Source organism: Chelmon rostratus, chromosome 6 (assembly GCF_017976325.1).
Source record: "Chelmon rostratus isolate fCheRos1 chromosome 6, fCheRos1.pri, whole genome shotgun sequence".
NCBI lineage: Eukaryota > Metazoa > Chordata > Actinopteri > Chaetodontiformes > Chaetodontidae > Chelmon > Chelmon rostratus.
The window spans coordinates 16,377,157-16,399,981 of record NC_055663.1 but is presented as its reverse complement, the minus strand read 5'-3'; the positions used below and the strand labels follow the sequence as shown (position 1 = coordinate 16,399,981).

At 41.9% G+C, this 22,825-nt stretch overlaps 2 protein-coding genes across 2 annotated transcripts; one reads left to right on the top strand and one right to left on the bottom strand.

Annotated features, from left to right (window-relative positions):
- Positions 1–1,431: 1,431 nt before the first annotated feature.
- Positions 1,432–12,411, bottom strand: alpk3a (alpha-kinase 3a). The gene is made up of 15 exons (XM_041938653.1): positions 12,272–12,411; positions 11,304–11,425; positions 10,656–10,773; positions 9,888–10,527; positions 9,156–9,704; positions 6,255–6,615; positions 4,071–4,805; positions 3,727–3,874; positions 3,024–3,151; positions 2,890–2,925; positions 2,519–2,793; positions 2,319–2,407; positions 2,001–2,218; positions 1,858–1,906; positions 1,432–1,771 (listed from the first exon to the last, which is right to left on the bottom strand). The coding sequence occupies exons 1-15, from the start codon at positions 12,409–12,411 to the stop codon at positions 1,432–1,434; spliced, it is 3,948 nt and encodes a 1,315-aa protein (XP_041794587.1).
- Positions 12,412–14,567: 2,156 nt separating this feature from the next.
- malt3 (MALT paracaspase 3) lies at positions 14,568–22,509 on the top strand. Its single transcript, XM_041939104.1, has 15 exons — positions 14,568–14,694; positions 14,965–15,035; positions 15,145–15,269; positions 15,549–15,687; positions 15,817–15,992; positions 16,232–16,328; positions 16,788–16,823; positions 16,943–17,146; positions 17,884–18,061; positions 18,150–18,224; positions 18,453–18,580; positions 20,011–20,160; positions 20,772–20,926; positions 21,593–21,706; positions 21,841–22,509. Exons 2-15 carry the CDS (start codon positions 14,993–14,995, stop codon positions 22,177–22,179), a joined length of 1,959 nt encoding a protein of 652 aa, XP_041795038.1. The 5' UTR covers positions 14,568–14,694; positions 14,965–14,992; the 3' UTR covers positions 22,180–22,509.
- The last annotated feature ends 316 nt before the right edge of the window (positions 22,510–22,825 follow it).

Genomic DNA, 22,825 nt, shown 5'->3' with positions numbered 1-22,825 from the left:
TGACCTAGTGTTGCTTTTCAAACTGTTAAAGTTAAGAACACAGATTCTGCTGTTTTGTATTATAGGGTCAAACACCGTGCGCCCACAGCTATGAACATTCTCATAAAGCTTTTAACTACAGTAAGTAGCTGAACGATGTCTCATACTGTAACTGTAGCGGCAACTGAGATGTCAGGTCGACAAATTTGTCCTTTTATTCTAATCTTACTCAGGGACGTGCACAGACATTTGGGGCTAAAAAAGGGGGCACTCACCCCACCCCCAAATGCTCTGTTCCCACCCTGACAACTGAAAATTCCTCATAATTCTGACTTAAGTAGGGAAACCTATTATTCAAAGTTCCAGAGAGAAATATGGAACATTTCTTATAACAGCCATGGGTCTTTCTCTGCTGAAATAAAACCATCATGACCATCGGAGAGGAGACAACAAAGGCAGCCGGGGTTTTTGGATGAAGATGCAGAGTGACAACTGATGATGTATTCCACTGTATAAACTATATATTATATATAAATATATATATAGCTGACCAGCTTGGTGTGTACATAACCTATGAAGCCTATGTAGTTCTGCAACAGCCTGGTGCTGGCGGATTATGACTGAATTTAAGCATCCACTCTGGATAGCGCGCATAATTGCGCATTGCTTTGAATATGCACACCAAACGAGACCTGCTGCCTTCAGATGGCAGCAGAAATGTAATTAACCATAAGAGAAGGCAATACAGACATCCAGAAGGACAGATACTGGTAATCCCTTAACCTAATCCAGTACAGATTCAACTTCAAATATCATTTTTGACATTTTCAATGACATACTTTGACATTTCCACTGTCTGGCGAATACAGTATGTGAAAGAAGAAAGCATAACATTCAGGAGGGTGTTCATGTGATTTTGGTTTCAGGTGTGTGCCTGAGCACAACCATCAAACAATGCCAGGAAAATAACACAGCGTGCATCGCTTTCCCTAAGACCTGCTTCTGGCGAAAGCATAGCGAGATTTAACACCAGACTGGTACCAAAATTGCACAGAGGCACTGATATGCATAACACATCCAGCTGAGGTACTGCACCCGGTGCTGCAAGTTCAGTTTAGATCACAAAAACCTCAAACCGGTGGAAATGCAAGGGGTAGAAGAGTAGCATAGTTTTGAAAATGTGTCTATTTTTTTGTTGATACTAGTGTACCTTTCACTCATTATATTAACTGAAAAATAATAATAATAAGCCTAATACAAGTAGCACCGTCCAAGAGGGCACCTCTGGAGTCTGAGGGCAGACGGACAGGGCCCAAGGCCACTTTGGGTCTATATGTGCAAGTGCCTGATCTTACTCTTCAAGTCCTTGCTTTGGTAACTGGAAAGACACAAGTAACACTAAACCATTAAAAGCAATAAAATCTTGCTTGACACAAAAGAGGTGCTTTTTCCCTACCTCATTTCAAGGACGTCAACTGTTTCTGCAGGCTTGGGTTTGACACTTGATTTATTGTCCTCTGCCTCTTTTTCTTTTCTAGTGACCTTTGGACTAGAATTTGCCTTTCTCAACATCTGAGGGCTTTGTCCTTTCCGCTGCAGCTGTGGGCTGCTAGAGCCCAACTTGCGGTTAAACAGGGGGCTCCTGGAGCCCTTCATCTTGGTGGGCTGCTGAAGACTATCCATAGTCTTAAGTGGGTGCAATCCAAGAAGTCCACAGTAGTAGTTGCACTGGTGGTGTGTCAGGAACTGCTCAAATACTTCAGGAGAGCCATGCTCTGTTAGTCCTTGGTATCTGAAATACAAGGGACAACTTTTAATTCCAGCTATTCTAATAGAACAAAAACAAAAACATTTGCATGTACTGGTTTAAATACAAACCCTTTTGACTTGGTCACAACTCTAACATTCGTAATCTTTGTTTCAACACCTGCAAAAATGGATCACAGATAATTATTAGCATTATCATTCCCACAAATAGATAAATGGCCGCTTTAGCTGAAACCTGTGTGTTTGTGTCTTACCCTCCAGCCGAGTGACCAGCAAATTGCCGTGTGTCCACTGATGGATCCAATGCTGGAAGGTGCTGCATTTCTGCTCCACCTCAGACACGGTGCGTGTAATCAGCCTGCCTTTAGGATCCATCATACAATACTTGAGGTAGACACCCTTGAGATCAGCCTCCACTGTGGCATATGGCACAGAGTTTGCAGGCCGGTACATCAGATACTGAGGAATCACTCTGTGGGCAACACAAAAAATAAATAGTGGGTTGATCACAAGCAGTGTTGTACACTTTAATAGGAACTGATAATCAGCTGTATAATAAGTGTAGTACTTACTCTAGTGAATAGCCAAAGTTCTCAATAACTCTTGCTTCAGCAGCAAAGATTTTACAGTATTCTCGAATCATGTTTTGGACTTTGCATTCCTGGCAACAAAAAACATTTAATAGAGCAGATTAAAGTGCTGTAATTGTAATCACTAAGAGTTTATTGAGTGCAATTTATCAACAACTCAAGGAAATAAATCCATGACTCACTTGCTTAGTAATCGCTGCGTTTCTCTCCGCGAGATTGCTCTCCTGTTTGGTCCCATAGGCGATGGGGTTTTGAACTTTGATGATGCAGGTGCTTCCAGACTCAAAGATGGGATCCAGGCCATAAATGACCTTCACCCTGCTGGCTTTGTGAGCGCAGCCGTCCCCAGCGTGCACCGTCTCAGTCATGATGCGGCCAAAGTACTTGTCACCCCAGCTGCCGCAGTCGGCCAGGCCTCTGGTGAACAGCAGTGGGGTCATCTCGATCTCCTCTCCAACTAAAGGAAAACGGAAACAGATATTTACAATAATAATTTACAGAAAATGTTATTTAAAAAAGTTGGATATGGTACATAGATAACTGAAATATGTACCTTCCAAATCATCTCTTAGTAATATCTCAGATAGAACTGTAAAAGAGAAAACAGACAAAGACTTTAAAAATTCACAGTTGATATTATAAGATATAGATATCATGCTTGATGTCTCCAGGCATACTGTGTCTTACTGTCTACGCTGAGCAGGAAGTCAGTCATGTCAGTCCCATATTCATTACTGATCGAACAGCCATATACCCCACAGTCTTGGCTGGATGCTAGAACAATAGCCAGAGCTACTTGGCTTTCATCTCCTCCACTTGGGAAAAAAGGGAAAAGAAAGGAAAAAAAACATAATCATGAACATGTCAAGTTGATTGGCATCAGTGTTTTGTCAAACTTCCAAGATTCAACAGCCAGCCACAAGGTGTCACTGTGAAACAGAGGGTCACGCTGCGTGGCAGCAATCTGCTGACATAGCAGCCAATAGCACATATATAGACTTTTAATGCCCCCTGGAGATGGGAAAAATATTGTGTCAGGTTACGGTTTCTGTGTCTAGCCAGAGATTCACCTCACTGCGTCGCAGCTGTGGGGTTCACAGTCACATGAGCAGGGCGTCTCTGCAGTGATAATATGAGATTGACAGAAGGCCATGGGCTGCACACTGAGGCCCAAATAAACCCTGTTCACCTTTATAGCATTATTGTTTCATAATAGGAACCTGTCCATTTTTAGCAGCCACGCTGGGTGGAAGTCCTCAAAATAATAGCAGGAAAAAGGTGAAAAGCAATGATGTTACAACACATTGAAGACCATGTGACGCTGCTGTTGATTTGTGCTGCAGGTGGTTAGAGTAGTGTTGATGTTGTAACACTGTTGAAGGGGATTTACCTTCTCTTCACCTCGAGTATCTCTTCCTCGTCTCTGTACCACTTAATGGTGGAGTCACTGAGTACGTTGAAGAACTGGCACCACAGCTTCAGGTGTCCGGAAGCATCTGGGAACGGCTCTCCCCTGATCTTACGGATGACCTGTGGAGCTGGTGGTGCACGAGAGAGGGGGTGCCCAAAGTAAACATACTGCATACAGCACTGGAGAGTGGAGACTTTCTATTGTTTCCACCTCCTCATGCACCAGTGTGCTGAAACATGTAAAGCATTTCACAGATCACAACACCACATCCTTATGAGATAAAAATCATCCCCTCTTTACGGATTAGTTGATTGATTCTTTACCTTTCAAAGGATCTAGCTTCTTTTCAGCTGGTTTCTCCTCTCGCTTAGTGCTGACTGGCTCTTCTGTGGGAGTCTCCTCCACAACTTTTGGCACCTCCAAGGTGACCTTTCTGCGGCTCAGCAGTGGAGAGCGCCTCTCCATTGGCGGGGTGTTCTGTCCCGTGGGAGCCTGTAGTAACACTGATCTGCGAGCCTGGCTAGGTGACATGTAGGGGCTCTCCTTCTTGCCCTGAGCATCCAGCGTACCAACAGCTGCTCCTTCTGCGTCATCTTTAGGTTTGGGGATGAAGATTTTGCGACGAGCCCCGGAGGCGAGCTCCTCGGGCGTGGCAGAGCGTATGAGTGACAGGCTGTCTCTGCGCTTCAGCCGGGGGCTGCTTTCACAGGAGAGGGACGATGTTGGCGTTGAGCCTCCACTCAGATCATCGTCTGCCTTGTCACTCTGACGGTCACCCACAGTGATTACAGGGACGGTCGGCACAGCCTCGCTGTCTGAGTCTGGAGCAGCTTTGGACATGAATTTGCGGAGACTGGCTGGACTCAGTGATGGATGTGTTGGGGGTTTAGAGCAGAGTCTCTCCACAGATGGTCTGTTTCTTTGGAGGTCCTCAACAGACACAGAATTCTCTATCTTGGCCTCTTTAAGGGGTTTTGCCTTCAAGATTTCAGGGACAACATTGTCTTCTGTTGTTTTACTGAATGATGGCACGCTGTCACCAACCTCTGGTATTAGAGCTTCAAACAGCATAGAGAGGGTATTCTCTTTTATACTCTTATTCGCCATTACTTCTAGGTCATGTTTCTTACTTTGAGTTTTTTCAGGCTTAATGTTCACATTGTTTTCAGCGTCATGCTTTGCCCCCCTTTGTGTGGCAGCAGAAGTTTCTGTTTCTGTTGACTCACTGACTTGAGTGGACTGTCTGAACGCCCAATCACTTTCATGACAAGTGATAGAGATTGGTGGCACCACAAACAAAGGCACTGCTGGAGTTTCAAAGGGCTGTGGCGTATCTGACACGTGGGTGTTTACATATACATCATCCGCTTTGTCATCAGTACATGAAACACTAATAAGAGGAATTGATGCAAAATCCATCTGAGGAAGTTGTTCACTGCTTTTCACGTGTGGCAGTTCTTGCTCACACATTTCTGTCTTGTCATCTAATTGCGCAACTTCCTTTACATTCTCCGTAGGTGTATAATCATTCTGCATACCTTTCTGCGTGGGCAACAAAGTTGGAGAATCAGTTATGCTCTGGTCTCGGATTATTAGCGCTGACGTGAAATCAGTTGCATCATGTTTTTGCAAAATAGCAGGCTCCAATTCTTGCTTGTTTAGTGCCAAAATAGTTAGTGGCAGATTGCAGTCTTTGGGCTCAGGCTCCATTATTTCAATTTTTGGGATCGCAAAATGTTCATTTGGGTTTACATCGGGCCCAGTTGGTTTAATATCTGGGGTGTCTTCAATAGAAGATATTTGGATTTGTGGAATATTCTCTGAGGGCCAACCCTGCTGTCTCCCACTGCTGTCTTGCTGTGCAACATTACTCTGTTCCTCCAAAACATTAGAATTACATTCATTGTTTTGTCTTACTGAAATCCTCTTTGATTCATCAAACTCCTCTACTTTCAATGGATCCCTCTTTTCTGTCTCCACTTCACACTGTAAACTCTCATTCCTTGCTTCAGTGCTCTCACCTTCTAAATGTTTTGGCTCTTTTGTTTTTAGGTCACTGCATGAGTTAACTTCTAAATCTTTCTCTAGAGCTGAAATGAATATCTCTTTTAATTCACTTCTCTCTTCACTGCTTCGAAAACGTGAGTTTGGTCTCTGTATTTCACTGAGGTTTTGGACTTCTGTGCTTTCCTCTTCTATAGAAGAGGTGCATGCTTGCTGTATTTTTAGGTCACCCTTCTCTAAACTCTCTGGGGCTGCAGTGGGCGGAAATCCTACATTAATTTCCTGAATCAGTGAAGCAGGTTCGGTCTCTTCTTCTACATTACCTCTTTCTACACCGCATGCTGCTGCAGATGGCAGAGGTAAAAGCACCCGATCTGGTGTCTTAGATTCACATGGCTCCATTCTCTCTTCCCGTGAAAATGTTGTCAATTCAGTAATCTCAGATCTGTTTATATCTGAGTGCGGCTGTCTGTTTGATTTCACTTCAGCTTTCTCTTCCTCACGTAACTTATTGGAAGAACAGCCCATGTCTGTGTCAGGTTCGCCTTCTCTGCCCATCTCATCAACACTCATGTCCTCCTCTCGCAAAGTTTCAGTGGGGGCTCCTCCAAGGCTGTGGCTGCCTGACACTGAGATAATGCGGTGAGGGGGAGTCCAGCTTTCTTCCACACTAGTGAGGGTGGGTGTGGGGGAGGATTCTTCTACATTAACAGCTCGGGTCTGTGGCACGACAGATATATCTTCCCTGGGTGAAGACTCATCTCTTGCAGCCTGGTTCCTGGGCTGTGGTGAAACTACCAGGCCATCTAGCTCTTGCTGGTATATAGGGACCTCTTTGATAACTGAGACTACCTGAGCTTCAGCCTGATGGAAAATAAACATATACAGCATGTTAGTACTTCACTGCATTTGCAGTGTTTGTCTTTCACAATGAACTAACAGACAGGCTTTACACTGCTGGTTTTGATTCTTAGGCATGGAAAATATTTTTAACAGTCCGATTTGTCGCTGGAAAAAACATTCAGTGTCATGTTGATGAGGTTAAAGTATTTTTAAGAAGCCTGTTACGCCGGACTTACTGCAGTGACCTTTGACAGTGTGACGCTGCGACGCTTTTAGACTGAGGCATGTTTTTCTACCATAAATCAACAGAAACATGAACCGTGACAGATTCTAACAAACTTGCAGTGTTATATCCCCAACAGAGAGGAAGATCCTTGTGGTGAGTCTCTGAAAACAGTTGATCAAATACAAGTTAATAGGTAGACAATAAATGGCTCACAATATATGCTGAACCAATCATAGTATGTCAACATATTGTTGTGTTTTATGATCTGTCAGCTTATTTCAGGAACTGCTTTACTTCATGTCACGTGCAGGGTAGCTGAAACCAAGTGTTTACACATGCAAGGGACCAATAAAATGTTTAAATAGCCCTAACCCTTAACAAACACGGTTTATCTTCTCAGTTTAGAGTTTTCTGAATTGATAAGTGAACGTCCATTTTATTCTTCTATGTTAATAATTTATGAAGCAATTCAGCCGAGCTCGGAAGTGCTTGTGTACTCTGGTTCGTATGTTGAAACACAGACAGGGGATTTCCCACATGATTGACACAAGTGTGCTGTTTATAAAAAAGAATGGGCTCGGCAGTGAATGTGTGGCACTGAGAGAGTCATGAAACAGTTGTGCACATCTGGAACAATCATGACGCCGAAACTGAGCTACAAATGACAAAGAAGAATGAAACCTGACTTTGAGGGAATAATGTAAAAAAAAATCTATGATATTATTATGATATTCCTGAAAAAAAAAAGTACTGAAGAGGAGATTTCTAAGAAAGGATTCAGGCTACAAATAGAAGTGGGTTTTCCCTCTTACTGCCCCTGTTTTTGCAGTTCACACCATTACTTTATGCAGAGGAGTAAGGAAGACACATGGCGCCTTGTGACAACATGTTTGGCCAGCAGTGACTGCGAAGAAAAAAAGAAGTCGCTGCTTTCGATGGAAGGGAACCGGTGTCACATTCGGTCTAAAAATGAGGCTGTGGTCATCACTACACCTCTGTGTGTAAATGAATGTCACACTCATGTGAGCAAACATTGTTCAGATGCATGGTTTGACTTCCTCCAATTAGTTGTACACCAACAATAACAATGACACATCTGTAGTTCCACCTTATGGACATAATGACTGCTCTGCAGGTGGAGCACTTCTCTTTTCCATATGTCGTGTGCACCACATAAGTGGATGTTAATGCGCATCCTGTGTCAGTGCATTTCAAGAAACAAAACAATTAATAAATGCAGAATATATATGGATTTGAATTGATTACAGGATCTTGTTGTCTATTATCAAAAAGAAATATGAATGATGAATGTTTTATTTTGATGGGTTAAAACAACCACATAAACTTTCAGATATTATCACAAAATTGTTCACACCTTCCTGTTCACAAACAGGCAAATTGAACAAAATACGCAGAAACAGAAGTAACATTCATTAAAGCAACTAAAACCATCTGTCTACCACTTCAAATTAAGGTGGAATTTTTTAAAATAAATGTATTCCTTTAAGGTTTGGTCATTACTTTAGTGGATTTTAATTTAATATGGCCAACATATTTGTTGACTGTGTTCATAAAAGAGTGTGAAGTAAAATCTGAGAATTTTATGTTGAATTTCTTTGTTTTGTGGCTTCAGCTGAAGATACACGGCCATATATTGGCAGCATAAAAAAGAGTTCCAGCCTTATCACTTCAAAGAGAGACATAAAACAAGTGAGGAATGTGGCCAATGTGACGAGGCCGTCCTTTCAAGCTGAGACCTGCAGCAGCACTCGCTCTACTCCCGCTCATCCACACCACACGGCCCTCTGTCATGCAAAGCCCTGTTTGTAATGTGAGAACTGCCTCTGACATTCAGGTTTCATCATGATCTCTGACGCACTGGTGTCCTACTCATCACAGCCAGCATCTGAGATATTCCCCATCCTATCTTACAGTGTGCAGTGAAGATACACAACATCCCCCACCCCCATATATATTAAGTGCAAGTTGGCCCGCTCTTCTTGTTCCTTATTTCTCCCACACCATCTTGTTTGGCTTGTCGCTCTTTAACGATATCGATGCAGTAAAACCACAGTCTCCACCAGTCGCCGACCACTGATATTCTACTGTATGTTTTAAAGTGTTTGTATTGTCAGTCCCATGAATACAACACCTAACTCCTTGCTTCTGATCTACCACAACCAGCAGCAGCACAAAGCCTGAGCTATGTCAACTATGACACAGTTCAGGCTTTGGCCCTGAAGAAGCTCATCTTGTACTATCTTTTCACACAAATGCAGTCTATATATAACTCTCAAGTGACAGCCAGCTGCCCTGCAAGACCACTTGTACGTACCTCAGTGAGAACTTGAAGCCAAGACAATGACATTTCTTCACCTGGACTGCTGCTCTCTGGCCCAACAGACACCTCCGTGGCCTCCATAGCACCATCAGCCTCCTTGACACTCTGCCCTGTGGACTCCTCTATGTTCTCAGGTGGCAGTTTATGAGCTGGTAGAAGGTCTGTGTGTAGAACACTGTCTTCATGCTTATGTTCCTGCGGCTCCGTTGACACTGGCTGCTGTTCTATATCCACAGTTTGTGAAGGCTCCCTTGGTTTATCAATTTCCATTGGCACAACATCCTCAGTTAGAGGCTTGCACACTCGATTATGCTCCGGTTGGAGCCGAAATGATGGTGGCGTTTCTGGTTGAGGAGGCTGCATTGATGCAGGCGAGTGGTCAAACTCTCTCTCTGTCCTCTCAACGAGATCATGAGAGTCCTTTTTACTCTTACCAAAGAGAAAGTCTTTGACTGTGTGGAGCATAGAGGAGATGGAAGCCTGGATGTTGTGGTGGTCGTGATCCTTGTGAGCTTTGCTGTGATGTCTGACTTCTGATCCATGCTTTGTGTGGGGTACCGTATGCGACATTGCCAGTGGTCTTTCCCTTTCTCTCTCCCTCTTTATTGCCAGTTCTTCTTCTCTCCTTTTTTCTCTCTCATTTTCTTCCTCCAATGCTTTTTCTTGTTCTTCCCTCTCTTTTTGCACCCTCTCTTGTTCTCTCTCCTTCTCTATACTGGCACTTGCAATAGGTATATCCATTTCTTTAGGTTTCTCCCCTCGAGGTGAGTTCTGTTTCTCCTCAGTAGCCTGGGACTGGAGAGTCTCTGCCAGAAACTGTGCCAGACTGATCCCTCCGTCATAACAGTTTTCACCTCCATTCCCCATCATATGGCTTCTGCTACCGCTGCTGCTGCCGTTAACTGCAGCATCTACACCATTTGAGATCTTTATTTTCTTTTTGGTCAAGGTTTTCTCAGATGGAGATACCTCTTTGTCCAGGTCGCTGTCTTTGGATGCCACAGGAGCTATTTCCTTGACTTCAGAGCTAACTCCATTAGGTTCTGCATCAGCTCCCAGTTGTTCCACAGCTTCAGGCTTCTTGGCCATTGGCTTCTCCTCTGGTGGTGGGGCGTGCCGCTTCCTTTGAGGACGTTCTGGGCTATTCTGCCGTTTCTCTTTCTGAATGTTTTCTTTATCCTCCTTCTTGGTCTGTGTCTCCAACTCACTCTTCTTCTTCTCTGCTTTTTGCTTCAGCTTGGCAAAGAACCTCTGGTGGATCTGGTACTCGTTCATGGTGCCAACCTCCAGAACTCCTGAGCAGGAGACAATACCTTTGCTATTGCTGGCGGAGACCTGATAGATGGCTGCATCATCCAAAGTGCAGCTGAAAACAGGAACACTTCTTAATCTCATGTCATAGGTACTCTAACAGTGTTCAAATGTGCAACAACAACATTTCTAATAATTTGAATGGTGTGATAGATCATTCCAGCAAAGTGTTTTGTTACGTACTTGTAAATATGGAGGGTGTGGGTTTTTCCATTACGACGAATTTCATATTTTGGGAGTCCACAATATCGGTCCATTTCCATGTCATCTTTGTACCATTTCAGTTCTGGAGCTGGATAACCTGAAGACATGGATAGACTATAATGAACTGACTGCCTCTGAGTTATGAACACAGTGCCACATAAAACTATTGAAAACATTTGTTGCATGCAGGGATCATGTCCTAAGAGACAGTGAGCTCTAAATGTCCTTTTATATGAATAATTAATGTGGGAAATTATGCAGTGAACAAAATGCAGAATAGAAGCTTTGGCATGAATGTGTTGTAGTATGTTGCATCATGTTGGTGATGCGTCACAAAGAGAAACAGCAGCTGTTGGGTGGCCCCACCCATCCAAACTGCCTGTAATCCAAAACACAACGTCCTGAACGACCAGCTTGAATAACACACGGTCTGATGTGTTTTTATAGAGCAGTTCAGGATGAATAAACCAGTTCATTCAAGTGCTTTCAAGGTGAAGTCCTTCCTTTGTTTTCAGATTAGTCACATCCTGTCTCTTCACATCACAAACAATCTGAGAAGTTTCAGTTACTCCAAGAAACAACTAGCAGAGGAATGCAAATGGGCAAGGCTGTTAAGAGCAGACCTACCTGACACCACACAGGTAAACTTCACATTACAGTTTTCTGACACTGCCTTTGATTTCAAGGTGGTGTCAAAGGAAGGCTGGATGTCCTCAGTCAGCTGAGCCATGACGCTGCACAACGTGCTCCTGGAAGCAAACACTAATGCATTAGAGAGCAGAAAGTTTTCCCCTTCGCCATAATGTCAGTTACCTCCTCATCTCTGTGCAGTACATTCCAGTTTACTTTCTTATTTAAGAGGAAAGGATGTTAATATACATTTCTGGTAGTGACGGGAGTGTGAAAGAGTAACACAGAGACTTGTGAGATGTCAAGCAAAACAGAGTTGTCAATCCAACACTAAAAACCGATGTTCACCACTAAAACTGAACGCAACACTGGACAAACCGGACACTTACATTACAGTTCAAACATGTGTAGGTTTCATTCTTGGGGTAAACCAGTTTTTGTGGTTAAAATGTTAGTTGGGAGGAATGTTTTAAAAGTATAGATTACCTCGTTGGCCTGTAGTGAGAATACCTTGAATAGCTATTCAGAGAGGAGGCAAATGAAGGGACGTCAATGATTAAAAGCTGCATATATGGAGCCCACCTACATAAAATAGTTTAATGACTGCCCTCCTCTTTGACAAAAGGAATGCTTTATTATTCTTATTTTTTGTAGATTAGAAACAGGAATGCCTAAAAAATGGGATAAATGTGATTTTTGACCCATATGTGACGTGCTTAACAAAATGGTAAAAACATTGCTTTGACTAACTTCATCATTTACACTTCCCAGCTAAGTGAATTTAAATAAAAAGAGACATTTTGAGTTATGTTTTGTGATTGTTTTAACTACATCTGCCTGACCCAGATGCGTTTCTTGACCACCATGCAATATAAATCTGTTTCTTTTTTCCTACAGATCTGCTTCACTCGAAACAAAGATTTACATGGTCTGCATGGACATGGATCACAGATGAAATGGACTACCTGTTTTCAGGCCTAACATTTGAGAGGTAAGTATTGCGGCTTTCTGAACGGCCATTGGAGGAGTTGCCCTCCTCTTCACTGAAGCTGCTTGTCCTCCCATTGCCAGAATAAGAGCGAGTCATGGGCCTTCTGGAAGTCATCGTCCACTGAAGCAATTCACAAAAAATGTAAAATCCGAGATAAATGTATCACCCACAGTAAAAAAAAATACTCTTGGTCACGTCCACAGCTTGTTCGAGGTTCAAGGCTCAAATGTAACGGTGGTATCCATGTAAAAAACCCTGAAGAAAAAAAGAAACACTTAAGAATGGTAACAAAACCTGTTGGAAGTCAGTGGAAAAACGATATACTCTGGCTTATTTGCTTGAACAAAGCTCACAGACACAATTGAGACTCAATGCTTGTCCTTTCTAACCAAGCAAAGTACTTGCATGGAGCAAGTTATAAATAGGATCAGCTATCAGGTTGTGGAAGGGCTGTTAGTGGTCAAACACCAATCTAAGACATGTTATATACTTATACGTTTTCCGAATATAATTCAGGTGTCTCTTGGGCCACCTTAAAATTTGGTAAATTTTCCAACTTACCATTGAGATGTTGCCAGTGTTGCTTTGGAGACTGTCTGTGAAGAAAGTCTCTGTAACTGCCTATCACAGGCACCCATGTGTTGCCAGCAGGGGCCTATTTATAGCAGCCCTACAAATAGGTGCAAGCGCACATCAGATTTTCCGAAACTAGTCTTCAGACTTAGCAAAGAAGTCTAAAAGCTAAACTGAATTAAGAGTAAAAACTAACCATTAAAGCCAGAACGCAAAAACCTAAAAATCCGCCATTTCACCGATGGGCATACTGTGACGTATTCACCGCTTTGTTTGGATCCATAAGTTGGACAAAGGGTGTCCCATCTTGCTGAGACACTGTTGTGGAGTGGATGTGGATTTGCAGAACAGATCCAGTGGAAAATGGCTCGCGATGTAGCCGCCAGTGGTCTATGTCCTATGCTTTGCTCGAGAACTGCTATAGGAAAGCCCCCTTCACTCCCTATTGCAACACATGGTCAAAACATAGAGACCCACTTGCAGCTCACATTTCACATCAATTAGACAAAAACAGGCTCAGCTGACAAAATCTATAGTTTGCTTCAATGTCATAAGGTCATTTTATTGATGTGTTTGCCATCATTTTAGATCGGTCTTGTTTATTTTTTACAGTTTTAGGCAGCTCTTGAGTTGTTTTCTGGTGATATGTTGTTTGTTTTTTGGGGTGAAATCTTTTGTATGCTTGTATTAGAAATGTTATTCATGACATCAATAATCGCATTTCTATGTAATACTGAACTTGCTGTTCCTTATTGGTCAAGATGCTTTCCTAGTTAAATAAAGATTCAATTAGATTAAAAAAAAACCCTTTTAAATTACAAACGTAGACAAAAATATCCTCAAATCAAGAAAATATCTTTATTTAAACCTAATACCCCTTTTGCAAATATACCATATATGTCTGCAACATGAGAGGGATGCCAAAAATAATATAAATATTGAATTATATACTGAAATGTATACAATAAATTACAAATCAAACATTAATAAACATATTAATTCAATATAGTCTATGTATATGCTTTAATAAATGCCTAAGAAATGATCATAAACTTTTTGAAAGGATTTGAAGACAATATTTTTTCAAGACATAACACATTATGCTGTATTGAAATTTATGGTGTTGCTGTATGAGACACCTTAAAAATGTACGCCATATTTTACACATACCATGCATGTGTATATACAGTAGTCATGCACTATGAAGTTGGTAACGGGTGTGAAAGGATGTTTTGTGTGGATTGGCCAAGAATATGCAAGAAGAATTAATCTCTACTGTGTGGTGACACATGTTGCAATTCCTTTAATACGAACCAGACTGAATCTAGAACAGCCTGTCATTTCCCTGTCTCGGTGAAAACAGTGTGTTTGTCCAGTTTTAAAGTCACATTTTAACTGTCTAACCCAATAAACGTGACCTCAACTTGTGATTGTGCAGCAGCTGAGAAGGGGCCAGATTGCTCATTACCGTAATGTCAAGAAAAGCGGTTCTACTTGCGCATTCATAACATGATTCGTATCGACTAAACCGACTTAAGAAAGTCTGTTTGAGTGTTTTTAATTCAACGCGCGTTGTTATTTTAAAATCGAGATAAATATTTGTATGTTTTTCCAGTGTACCTCATGTGAGAGACCGATGCTGTTGTATTGTATGCGCCCATATTACAGGTTTAGCGGTAATGTGTGTGTGCGTGTGTGCTCTGTCTCGTTCCGGGAAAAGGGAAGAGTGTACTCGATATAATGTGAGTTATGAATCTTGAGAAGAAGAAAACGTAATCTGGCTGAGGTCCGACAGATGCTCAGTTGGTACAAGACTGACGGCAGGTATGCACTAAAACGTGTGTGTGTGTGTGTGTGTGTGTGTGTGAACAGCGATCATTCAAATCATGTGTTAATGAGCACAGCATTGTTTACTGCGGTGTACAGTTAAAGCTCATTTCACTAGAAATGAGAAGTTAAGGGCTGAGGCTGGACATTAAGTTTATAGCGATTTACTGGTGTTATTCATTTCGTTTTTTTTTTCAGTTCGTGTTTGTGCTATTGGGAGTGATTGAAAAAAAAAAAACAATAACTTTAAACTCATATTTCTTACAGTCTCTCATAAGAATAAGACAATGCACTGATGACCGGATCCCGCCCCAAACCCTGTCGAATAATGATCAAAGGTATGTAAAATCTCTGCAATACCACAGCCTCAATATGCTGTGACTTATCAGAATTGAGACAACACCGTCAGCCTTCAAACGACTGAGATTCTCGCTTTGTGTGTGTCAGACATTGTCATAGTGCGCCATCCCGTCTGCGTGTGCGTGCCCGTGAACCATAAGGTGACCCTGAGCGTCCGTGCTGAGGGCACAGGTATCCTCAGCTACCAGTGGTTCACCGAGGATGAAAAGGAGGTCTGTGGAATTTACTTGTGAGCGTGTGTATGAGTTACAAAAAAACTTGGAAAATGAAAATACCTTAATGTTTTCCATAAAGTGTCAGCAGTGTCTACTGTGTAGGAGAACTGTGTGTTTTCTGTGTCTGTTGTTTATTCTGGTGCACAGGTGTCTTGATCCATAACAGCTGAAACCAGTAAAATGTGTGACACTGATCTTAAGCACTTATTTTTTCCCCCTCACTGCTGTGAATGTTTCTGTGCTTAGTTTGAATCATTGCCTTGCTTCGTTTTCAAGGTGTCCGGCGGCACTGACGCAGACCTGACCATCAGAGCTAAGAAAACCCAGCTCTATGTGTGCCGAGTGAATGACCCCTTTTATAACTGCGTGTTCAGCGACTGGGTGAAAGTGAAGGTGTTGGACATTGATAAGTCAGGTATGTGTGTGTGCTTGTGGGATTTCTTATTGTTCTGCATATTGCAGCGTTGGAAATGAATCAGTTTCATGCATATTGCTGGTTTATTGCTGTGGATTTGAATATCTCTTTCTTTACAAATGCCACCAGGTTTGCCAGTACACTGGCAGGGGGAGCCACACATCGCTGTCAACCCTAAACCCCAGACAGTCCGACAAGGTACAAAAGTCTCTCTCCGCTGCGCTGCCTTTGGAATCCCCACTCCACACTATCAGTGGTACAGAAATGGACAGCCGCTGGTGGACAAGACTGGTGACACGCTGCAGGTAAGGAACAAGTGTTTGCTTGCCTCAGTGCTGCTGGTGACTGTTTACACAGCCCTATATTTACTGTCATTTCACTGGCTCTGAATCATGCACCCTTCACCGGGCATGTACTTGCAAGTTATTTTGAAAAAGTAGTTAATATTTTGCCAGAGCTTTTGGTTTCTCTGATACTCTGACATGTGGAGGAATAGCTGAAAGACAAACAAAGGTAGGAAGATAATCTGTTGTGTTACTTGCAGATCGACCATGCTACAGCCGAACATGGAGGATCGTACCTCTGCTCCATATCTAACGTGCTAGAAGAGAGGTGGACTGAACCAGTCGATGTTGACATTGGTAAGTCAAAACTTTAACTACTTTTATCAACTTGGTAAAAGCCTGTCTTTTCCTAATTATGTCATTGTACATTGGCTTTACTTCCTCCATTTCCAATGAAGTAGCTGTGAAGAAAAACAGTTGCTTTTTTTTCAACACTCCTTTCATTCCACTGATTTAGCACTTGGCTTTAAGTTATTTCCATTATGCTTGAGGTACTTCCCCATTTCTACAGACTAAAAAGGAAGTTGTCAGACTCCAAATACTACTTGATCCGAGGCTTAGACACACAACAGGAAAATGATGTAAAATGAAACTAGTTCGTGAAACGTTTCGCTTGTTTGTAACTTTTGTTGTTGGTGGTACAGTGGTACAGATCGTTAGAATGTACTGCCCTGTGTGTGTCAGAATCGTAGTACTTAAAATTTTTGTTTAAAAACACTGATTTTGTGACTGTTTTTTTTTTTTAATCTCTTCTAGTGCAAACTGATGAGCTCCCCCCTGGAGCGCTCACAGGTACAGTTTTATGGAAGGAGACTCAGTGTCGACCCACACTATTTTAAATGTTCTAGTAAACTATCACGGCGTGTATTTGGATCTCCTCCTTCTCAATTGTACTCTGATCTTTGTTTTAGCTACTGATAAAGTTGCCCTCCTGATTGGCAACATGAACTACTCCAACCACCCTGACCTGATGGCCCCTATTATGGATGTACATGAGCTGTCCAACCTCCTGCAGCAGCTCGGCTTCAGAGTGGTTTCCCTGCTGGATCTCACCAGGGAGGAGATCCTGGCCGCGGTTGACAAGTTCACGCAGCTCCTTGACAGAGGAGTTTATGGTTAGTAAAATTTGCCTACACTTTTTTTTTTTGGTAAATTAACTACTTTTGTCAGTTGATTCATGGTTTCAACTTCCTTGGCGAAATGCTGACATAGTCATTACAACAATCTTAAATATAACGTTGCAATTTCCTTTGTCATGCTCTGTGGCGCTTATCTGCTCCTGTCTACTTGTCATGGGTCATGAACCCACAGGAGGTTTATAATAGCTTGCTTTACACGTATGAACGACTGAGTGGGCGTATAAGCTGAAGTCTCTGCGTGTGAGAAAAGCGTTAAACAAAATAAGAAAAATAAGAAAGGTGGCGTTGTAGCGTATGCAAACGCTTAGCTGGAGCATACAGCTTCAACAACCAGCCATATTGTTCAGGGGAACTAAGCTACTACTGTTGTCAAACAGCAGACAGTTACACAGTTTAATCATAGAGCTGTAATATGAAATGATCTTGATGATAAAATAAAAATAATGGTAGGAGAACTGTCATGCCGTGTCAGAATGATACTGCCCGTCACTATTCTCTGCTTTCTCTTGCTAATAACGAAACAAAGAAGGAAAGTTGAGAAAGAATACTTTCGTATACCTATACTGTAAAGATATCAGGCATTGTTTTACTCACCACTGTGACCTTTCTCTGAGCTGCTCCAAACATTACTTATTGTCTATGCCAGGATAGTGCTGATTACTGTTCATGCGGTCTTGCAGCTGTGACCAGATGTGTACTATCACTCCTGACAGGCCTTTTCTACTATGCGGGTCATGGGTACGAGCACGCTGGGAGGAATTACTTGGTAGCTGTTGATGCTCCACAACCGTATCGACCTGAGAACTGTGTCTGTGTGCAGAGGATCATGGTCAGCATGCAACAAAGACGCACTGCACTGAGTGTAATCCTACTGGATACCTGTAGAAAATGGTAGGTGCAGTAATTAATTTGAGGTTTTGCTAGGAGGATTTATTTTGAATGCTTCAGTCTTCTGAAAACTGTGTTTTTCTTTTTAAAGGTACCACCAGGACTGCATACCTTCAGGCATCATGCCATTGAGACCCAGTGGGAACACAGTTTATGGTTATGCCACGTATGTTCTTTGTTATTTGTTTCTTTAAACATATTTTATTACAAAAATGGAAGCCAATACCCACGGATTTAATGGTGCAAGCACAATTGCTGCTGGCTTATGACCTAAGAATCATTTTTCAAATCAGTCAACACGCCGTGTAACGGAAAGTTTTGTATATTCAAAAAAGCAGAACTAAATGTTTTGGCACCTGTCCTAAAATAACATTTCCTTTGTTAACCAATGCAGATGTGAAGATGCTGAGGCTTTTGAGGTCCAGGATGGCGGGAAAAGTACTGGAATCTTCACTAAGTACTTGAATGCGCACATCCTACAGTCCGAGAAAGTCACACACGTCTTGGAGAAGGTGTCTGAGGGTAAGTCTTCCAAACAAAGCTGTGATTACATGGTGTTAAATCCAAAATACACGAGAACTAAGAACTAATCTAAAGTGAGGCTGTAACAAGGCAGTGTGACTATGCTGCGTTATTTAGTGGGTGAGCAGACATGTGTGCACCGTAGAGGAAGTGGTTGGTTTAAGTGAACACATTTAGGGCTGACAATAAAATCATTAGTATTCGAAATTAAATTTTTAAATGGACTTCAAGTCAACTCAAAGCTGAAAGAGTATGAAACCTTTACAGTTTTTATTTTTACAAACTGACTGTAAACAGATCTGAAGGGAACAGGTTGTTCTTTGTGTGCTGGGTGGACCACAGACATGTTTTATAATCGTTGGCAAATCGTTTTAGTGTTGTTTACTCAGGACTTGAAAGTGTAGCTGTGGCTGAGCCAGGCGGGGACTTATCAAGTTGTCCCGTCTTGAGAGAGTGTTTGTCTGTTTGATGGCTCTCTGGTAGAATCATTTTTCGAGGTACTATTAGCATGTGACCTCATTCTCTGGAAATTCATACTGTTGGCTAGAGAACAGCAAGAAACCCGAGAGCTGCAGAGTGCAAGACAGCTGCTCTGCCGTTTGGGCACCCCCTGCCACTGCTCTCATGGGTTCACTCGCAAAATCGGCGCTAGCAGGACAGGACGCCCTGCTGAGAGCACTACATACACACAGTATGTGGACACATTCACATGAGCAAATTCTGACATTTTTACTACAGCATTTATCCTTTTTCACTTTTCGCTCTTTGTACTTTTTATTTGAAATCCCAGATCCTCAACATGGGCCGTTACTTAAAATTTCCAAGCCTCTGCTTACAAGATGTTGATGATGAGCTGCTGGTTGCTCATCCATAAAGAGAACATAGTGAAGACAGCCTGCCCAAAATATCCCTGGCACCAAATCGTCTTAAAAGCTAAGCATAAATCTATAATAAATTGTTTGAGTGTGGTTTCACTACTGGCCAGCCATTCCACCCTAGCAACCTTATTAATGATTCCTATGTTTGAATGTAATGAAGCTTGTGAAGAGAGGTTTTCCAAAATTGAATCAGTCGCGCTATTTACCATGAATATTAACTCATTTTTCAAAGTTGCCGAAGTTCCTCAAAGCCAGCCATGTGAATCTGATGAACTTTTCTCTAAAACTCACTCATTCCTCTCTCCCGGCTATTACAAAACCCAGGCAGTCCCATGATCAAATGAGCGTCAGAGCACAGGCTGTTGTTGTTGTTAAATATTTAAAGAGGTTTAATAAGAATGAAGTGTTGATTTTCCCGAAATTGGTCAAAGTGGTCAGAGTGAAATGTGGTAAAAACATTCTGAATGTTTGTGTGTGAAGTAGAGGAGATTTTTGTCATCAAATCTCACAGGCATCATATTTACCTGCATTTTGTCCCTTACTCTGCCCCAGATCTAGGCAGAGACCCTCTAGTCACAGGCAAGCAGGTGGTGGAGATCAAACACACCCTGAAAGAACCTCGATCCCTTGCAGACCCAGTTCGGACCACCGGCCACACAAGGGAACTACGCCTGCGAGATGCCTGCTGGAGACAAGCAAATGGTGTGTTGAGGAAAAGTTCCCCAAACCTACATGTTCTTTCCTATGTTTAGTAGCTTCTAGGTCAGATTGCACTCCAAATATAGTTTACTTTCCATCAAGTAAACCACAATTTGATTTTCTTGATCTGTTGTCAACTTGAATGAGAGAGAGAGAGATTGTCCTGTTTGCTCTCCCTCACACCTCCTACACTCCAGCATGACAAACCAAATGCAGACATTGTGGTTTAATGTGATATTTTCAGCAACGTTCGAAAAAGCTACATATTGTTTTTAATCAATCAAAAACAGGGAACTGGTTCATTTTACACAGCGTATTTTCATGTCTGGTGGAAGGAGAAGCTTCCTCAAATTTAACTTAAGCTCTTGCGCTAATCTGAGAATCTCCTCGTTCTCCTTCCAACTAGATGGAAGATAGAAATCTGTGTCTTAAATTAACAGGGAGGCTGAAAGTCCCTAATGTGGTTAATCAAAAGCTCAGCAAAAAACACCTGCTCTATCTCAGGAACTGAACGCCATTCGGATACAGAAGTATAGTCAAACGGTTTTGGAGCATGTTATTTTTAGTCTTAATTTAAAAAAAAAAAACACAAACGTTTTCATATCTCTTTTCAGAGCTACCGCGGAAGAAGAGGCTGATGTTTCTATGCGGAGTAGAAGTGGAAATCAGCTTCTCAGCTTTGTTCTCTAATGTCTTGGTGGCTTTTGCCACTGTAAAGAAGACAGGCCCCCGAACCCAGGACTGCACAGTCACTCTGAGTAGCATACCTGTAAGTATTTCTTTTTCTTTTTACTTTATCATTCTGTCAAGTTTTATTGTCACCTGTGTAGGACCCACAACAGATTAATACAGTCACATTCTTGTACCAAGGCTCTTTCAGTATTGATAAACACAAACTAACACAAAAATAGGTTTAAAAAAAAAGTATGTAGAAATGTCATCTTGGCACTAGTACGTAGCTGCCCTCAGTTGTTTGCCACCTCACTGATTTTCTTTTATAAGAATTACTAAACTCAACAGTGGTAAAAACTGCAAGTTTTCCATGTTGCTCACCGTAGAATGTTGAGTTTCCATTAGCCAGCAGGAATTTCTCAATGATGACCATTCACCCCCATGTTTCACATGTCAGAGGAAGTTCTGCCCATATATAGACTTCCAGGCTGCTGCAACCACAGGCGAAGCAGGAAATTGTAACAGTTATGTGCTGTACTTCTCTTAGTTGCTGTGATGCATGCACACTTTTGACTGCAGAATCTTGGACCAGACTGACACCTAGTGGCATATTTATGAATGCATCAGTTTCAAGGTAGCGAGTCAGTGCCAAGCCAGTGTAAAGGCAGGGCATGTTTCTTGAGAGTGCATTTGTACATGTTTTGATATAGCTGGTTAAAAATTCTGATGTGTTGATGAAATCTTTTATGTTCTGAATCCTTAGGCAATGGAAGACACATTTTCTGGCCCTGGCAGGTCAGAGGAGATGGACACTCTATTTAAGTCATTTGATAACCCAGACTGCACTCTGCGACTTTGTGCTCTTCAAGGGCTTACGGTATGCAGTCAATTATATGTGTCCCGATTCTGCTCCCATAAAGTGTTATTTAAAAACAAAGCAGAGAAAGTCTTTACAAGAAAGTCTGGATAAGAAATGTGACTATATTGTCTTTTGTGATTTGCTTTTCTTAGGAATCTCTGGTCATCAAGATGGACCTACACTATACTCACATGGACAGTAAGCTGCGCTGCACAGAAAGCCAACAGGTGGACATAGGAAAGCCTCTGATGGCATCCTGTAAACTGTACAGGCGGAATCATGCTACCGCAGCCAAGAAACAAGAAGGTGCTTCCGCTAAAAGTATGGGCAACATTTCAAGGAGCAAACCACTGTTGCATCAGACTGTCGCAGGCCCATGTCGCCCCTTCACCAGAAAGGCAGAGTGCGCTGCTAAAGTTGCAGTTACAAGGAGCAACGAACCCGAAGAGAACGATGAGAACGAACTGCAAGACTTCATACTTCCCCATTAGGGCTTCTGCGGTCCTGTGATTGTAAATACGAGTCTATAGTGACGTGATTAGGAATTACTCAGTTGCTGATCGTGCATCTTTCTTGTTTGTGGTTGGTGATGATGAATGAGTGAGCGAATGACTGAGGTATTGTGTTTGGTCTGTCACCAGCCTTCAACTCTTAGCTCAACACTGAAAAAACATTAACACTTACTTTTGCTAACCACTGACTTCATCAGAAGTTGTATATTACTTTAAACATATTTCTTTTTCATCAGTGGCAAGCTGGCTAGCCTAATTTATCTAATAAAGTTTATAAGTTATCTAATAAAGACTACTAATTCATTGCTATTTTGATTGTCAGTGTTTTGAAACATGCTATTATCTGTTATTATCTTTCTTACTGTGAAATTATCAGTTTGAATTTTAGTACATGGCAAGCTTGTGATTTAATAGACTACATATAAATTAACAATTATGGTGCTTATTGCTAGTTTGACTGGGAGAGGAGTGCAAGTCTTTATTCTACTTTTGACCAAATTGCAGGACTAAATACAAGACTAAATTTTCTTCTCTTATGTAAGGACAAATGGACAAATTAGAAACCTTAAATCCTATCAAGATTAGTCATGGTAAGTATGTTAAACCAAAGAGAAATACAAATCTT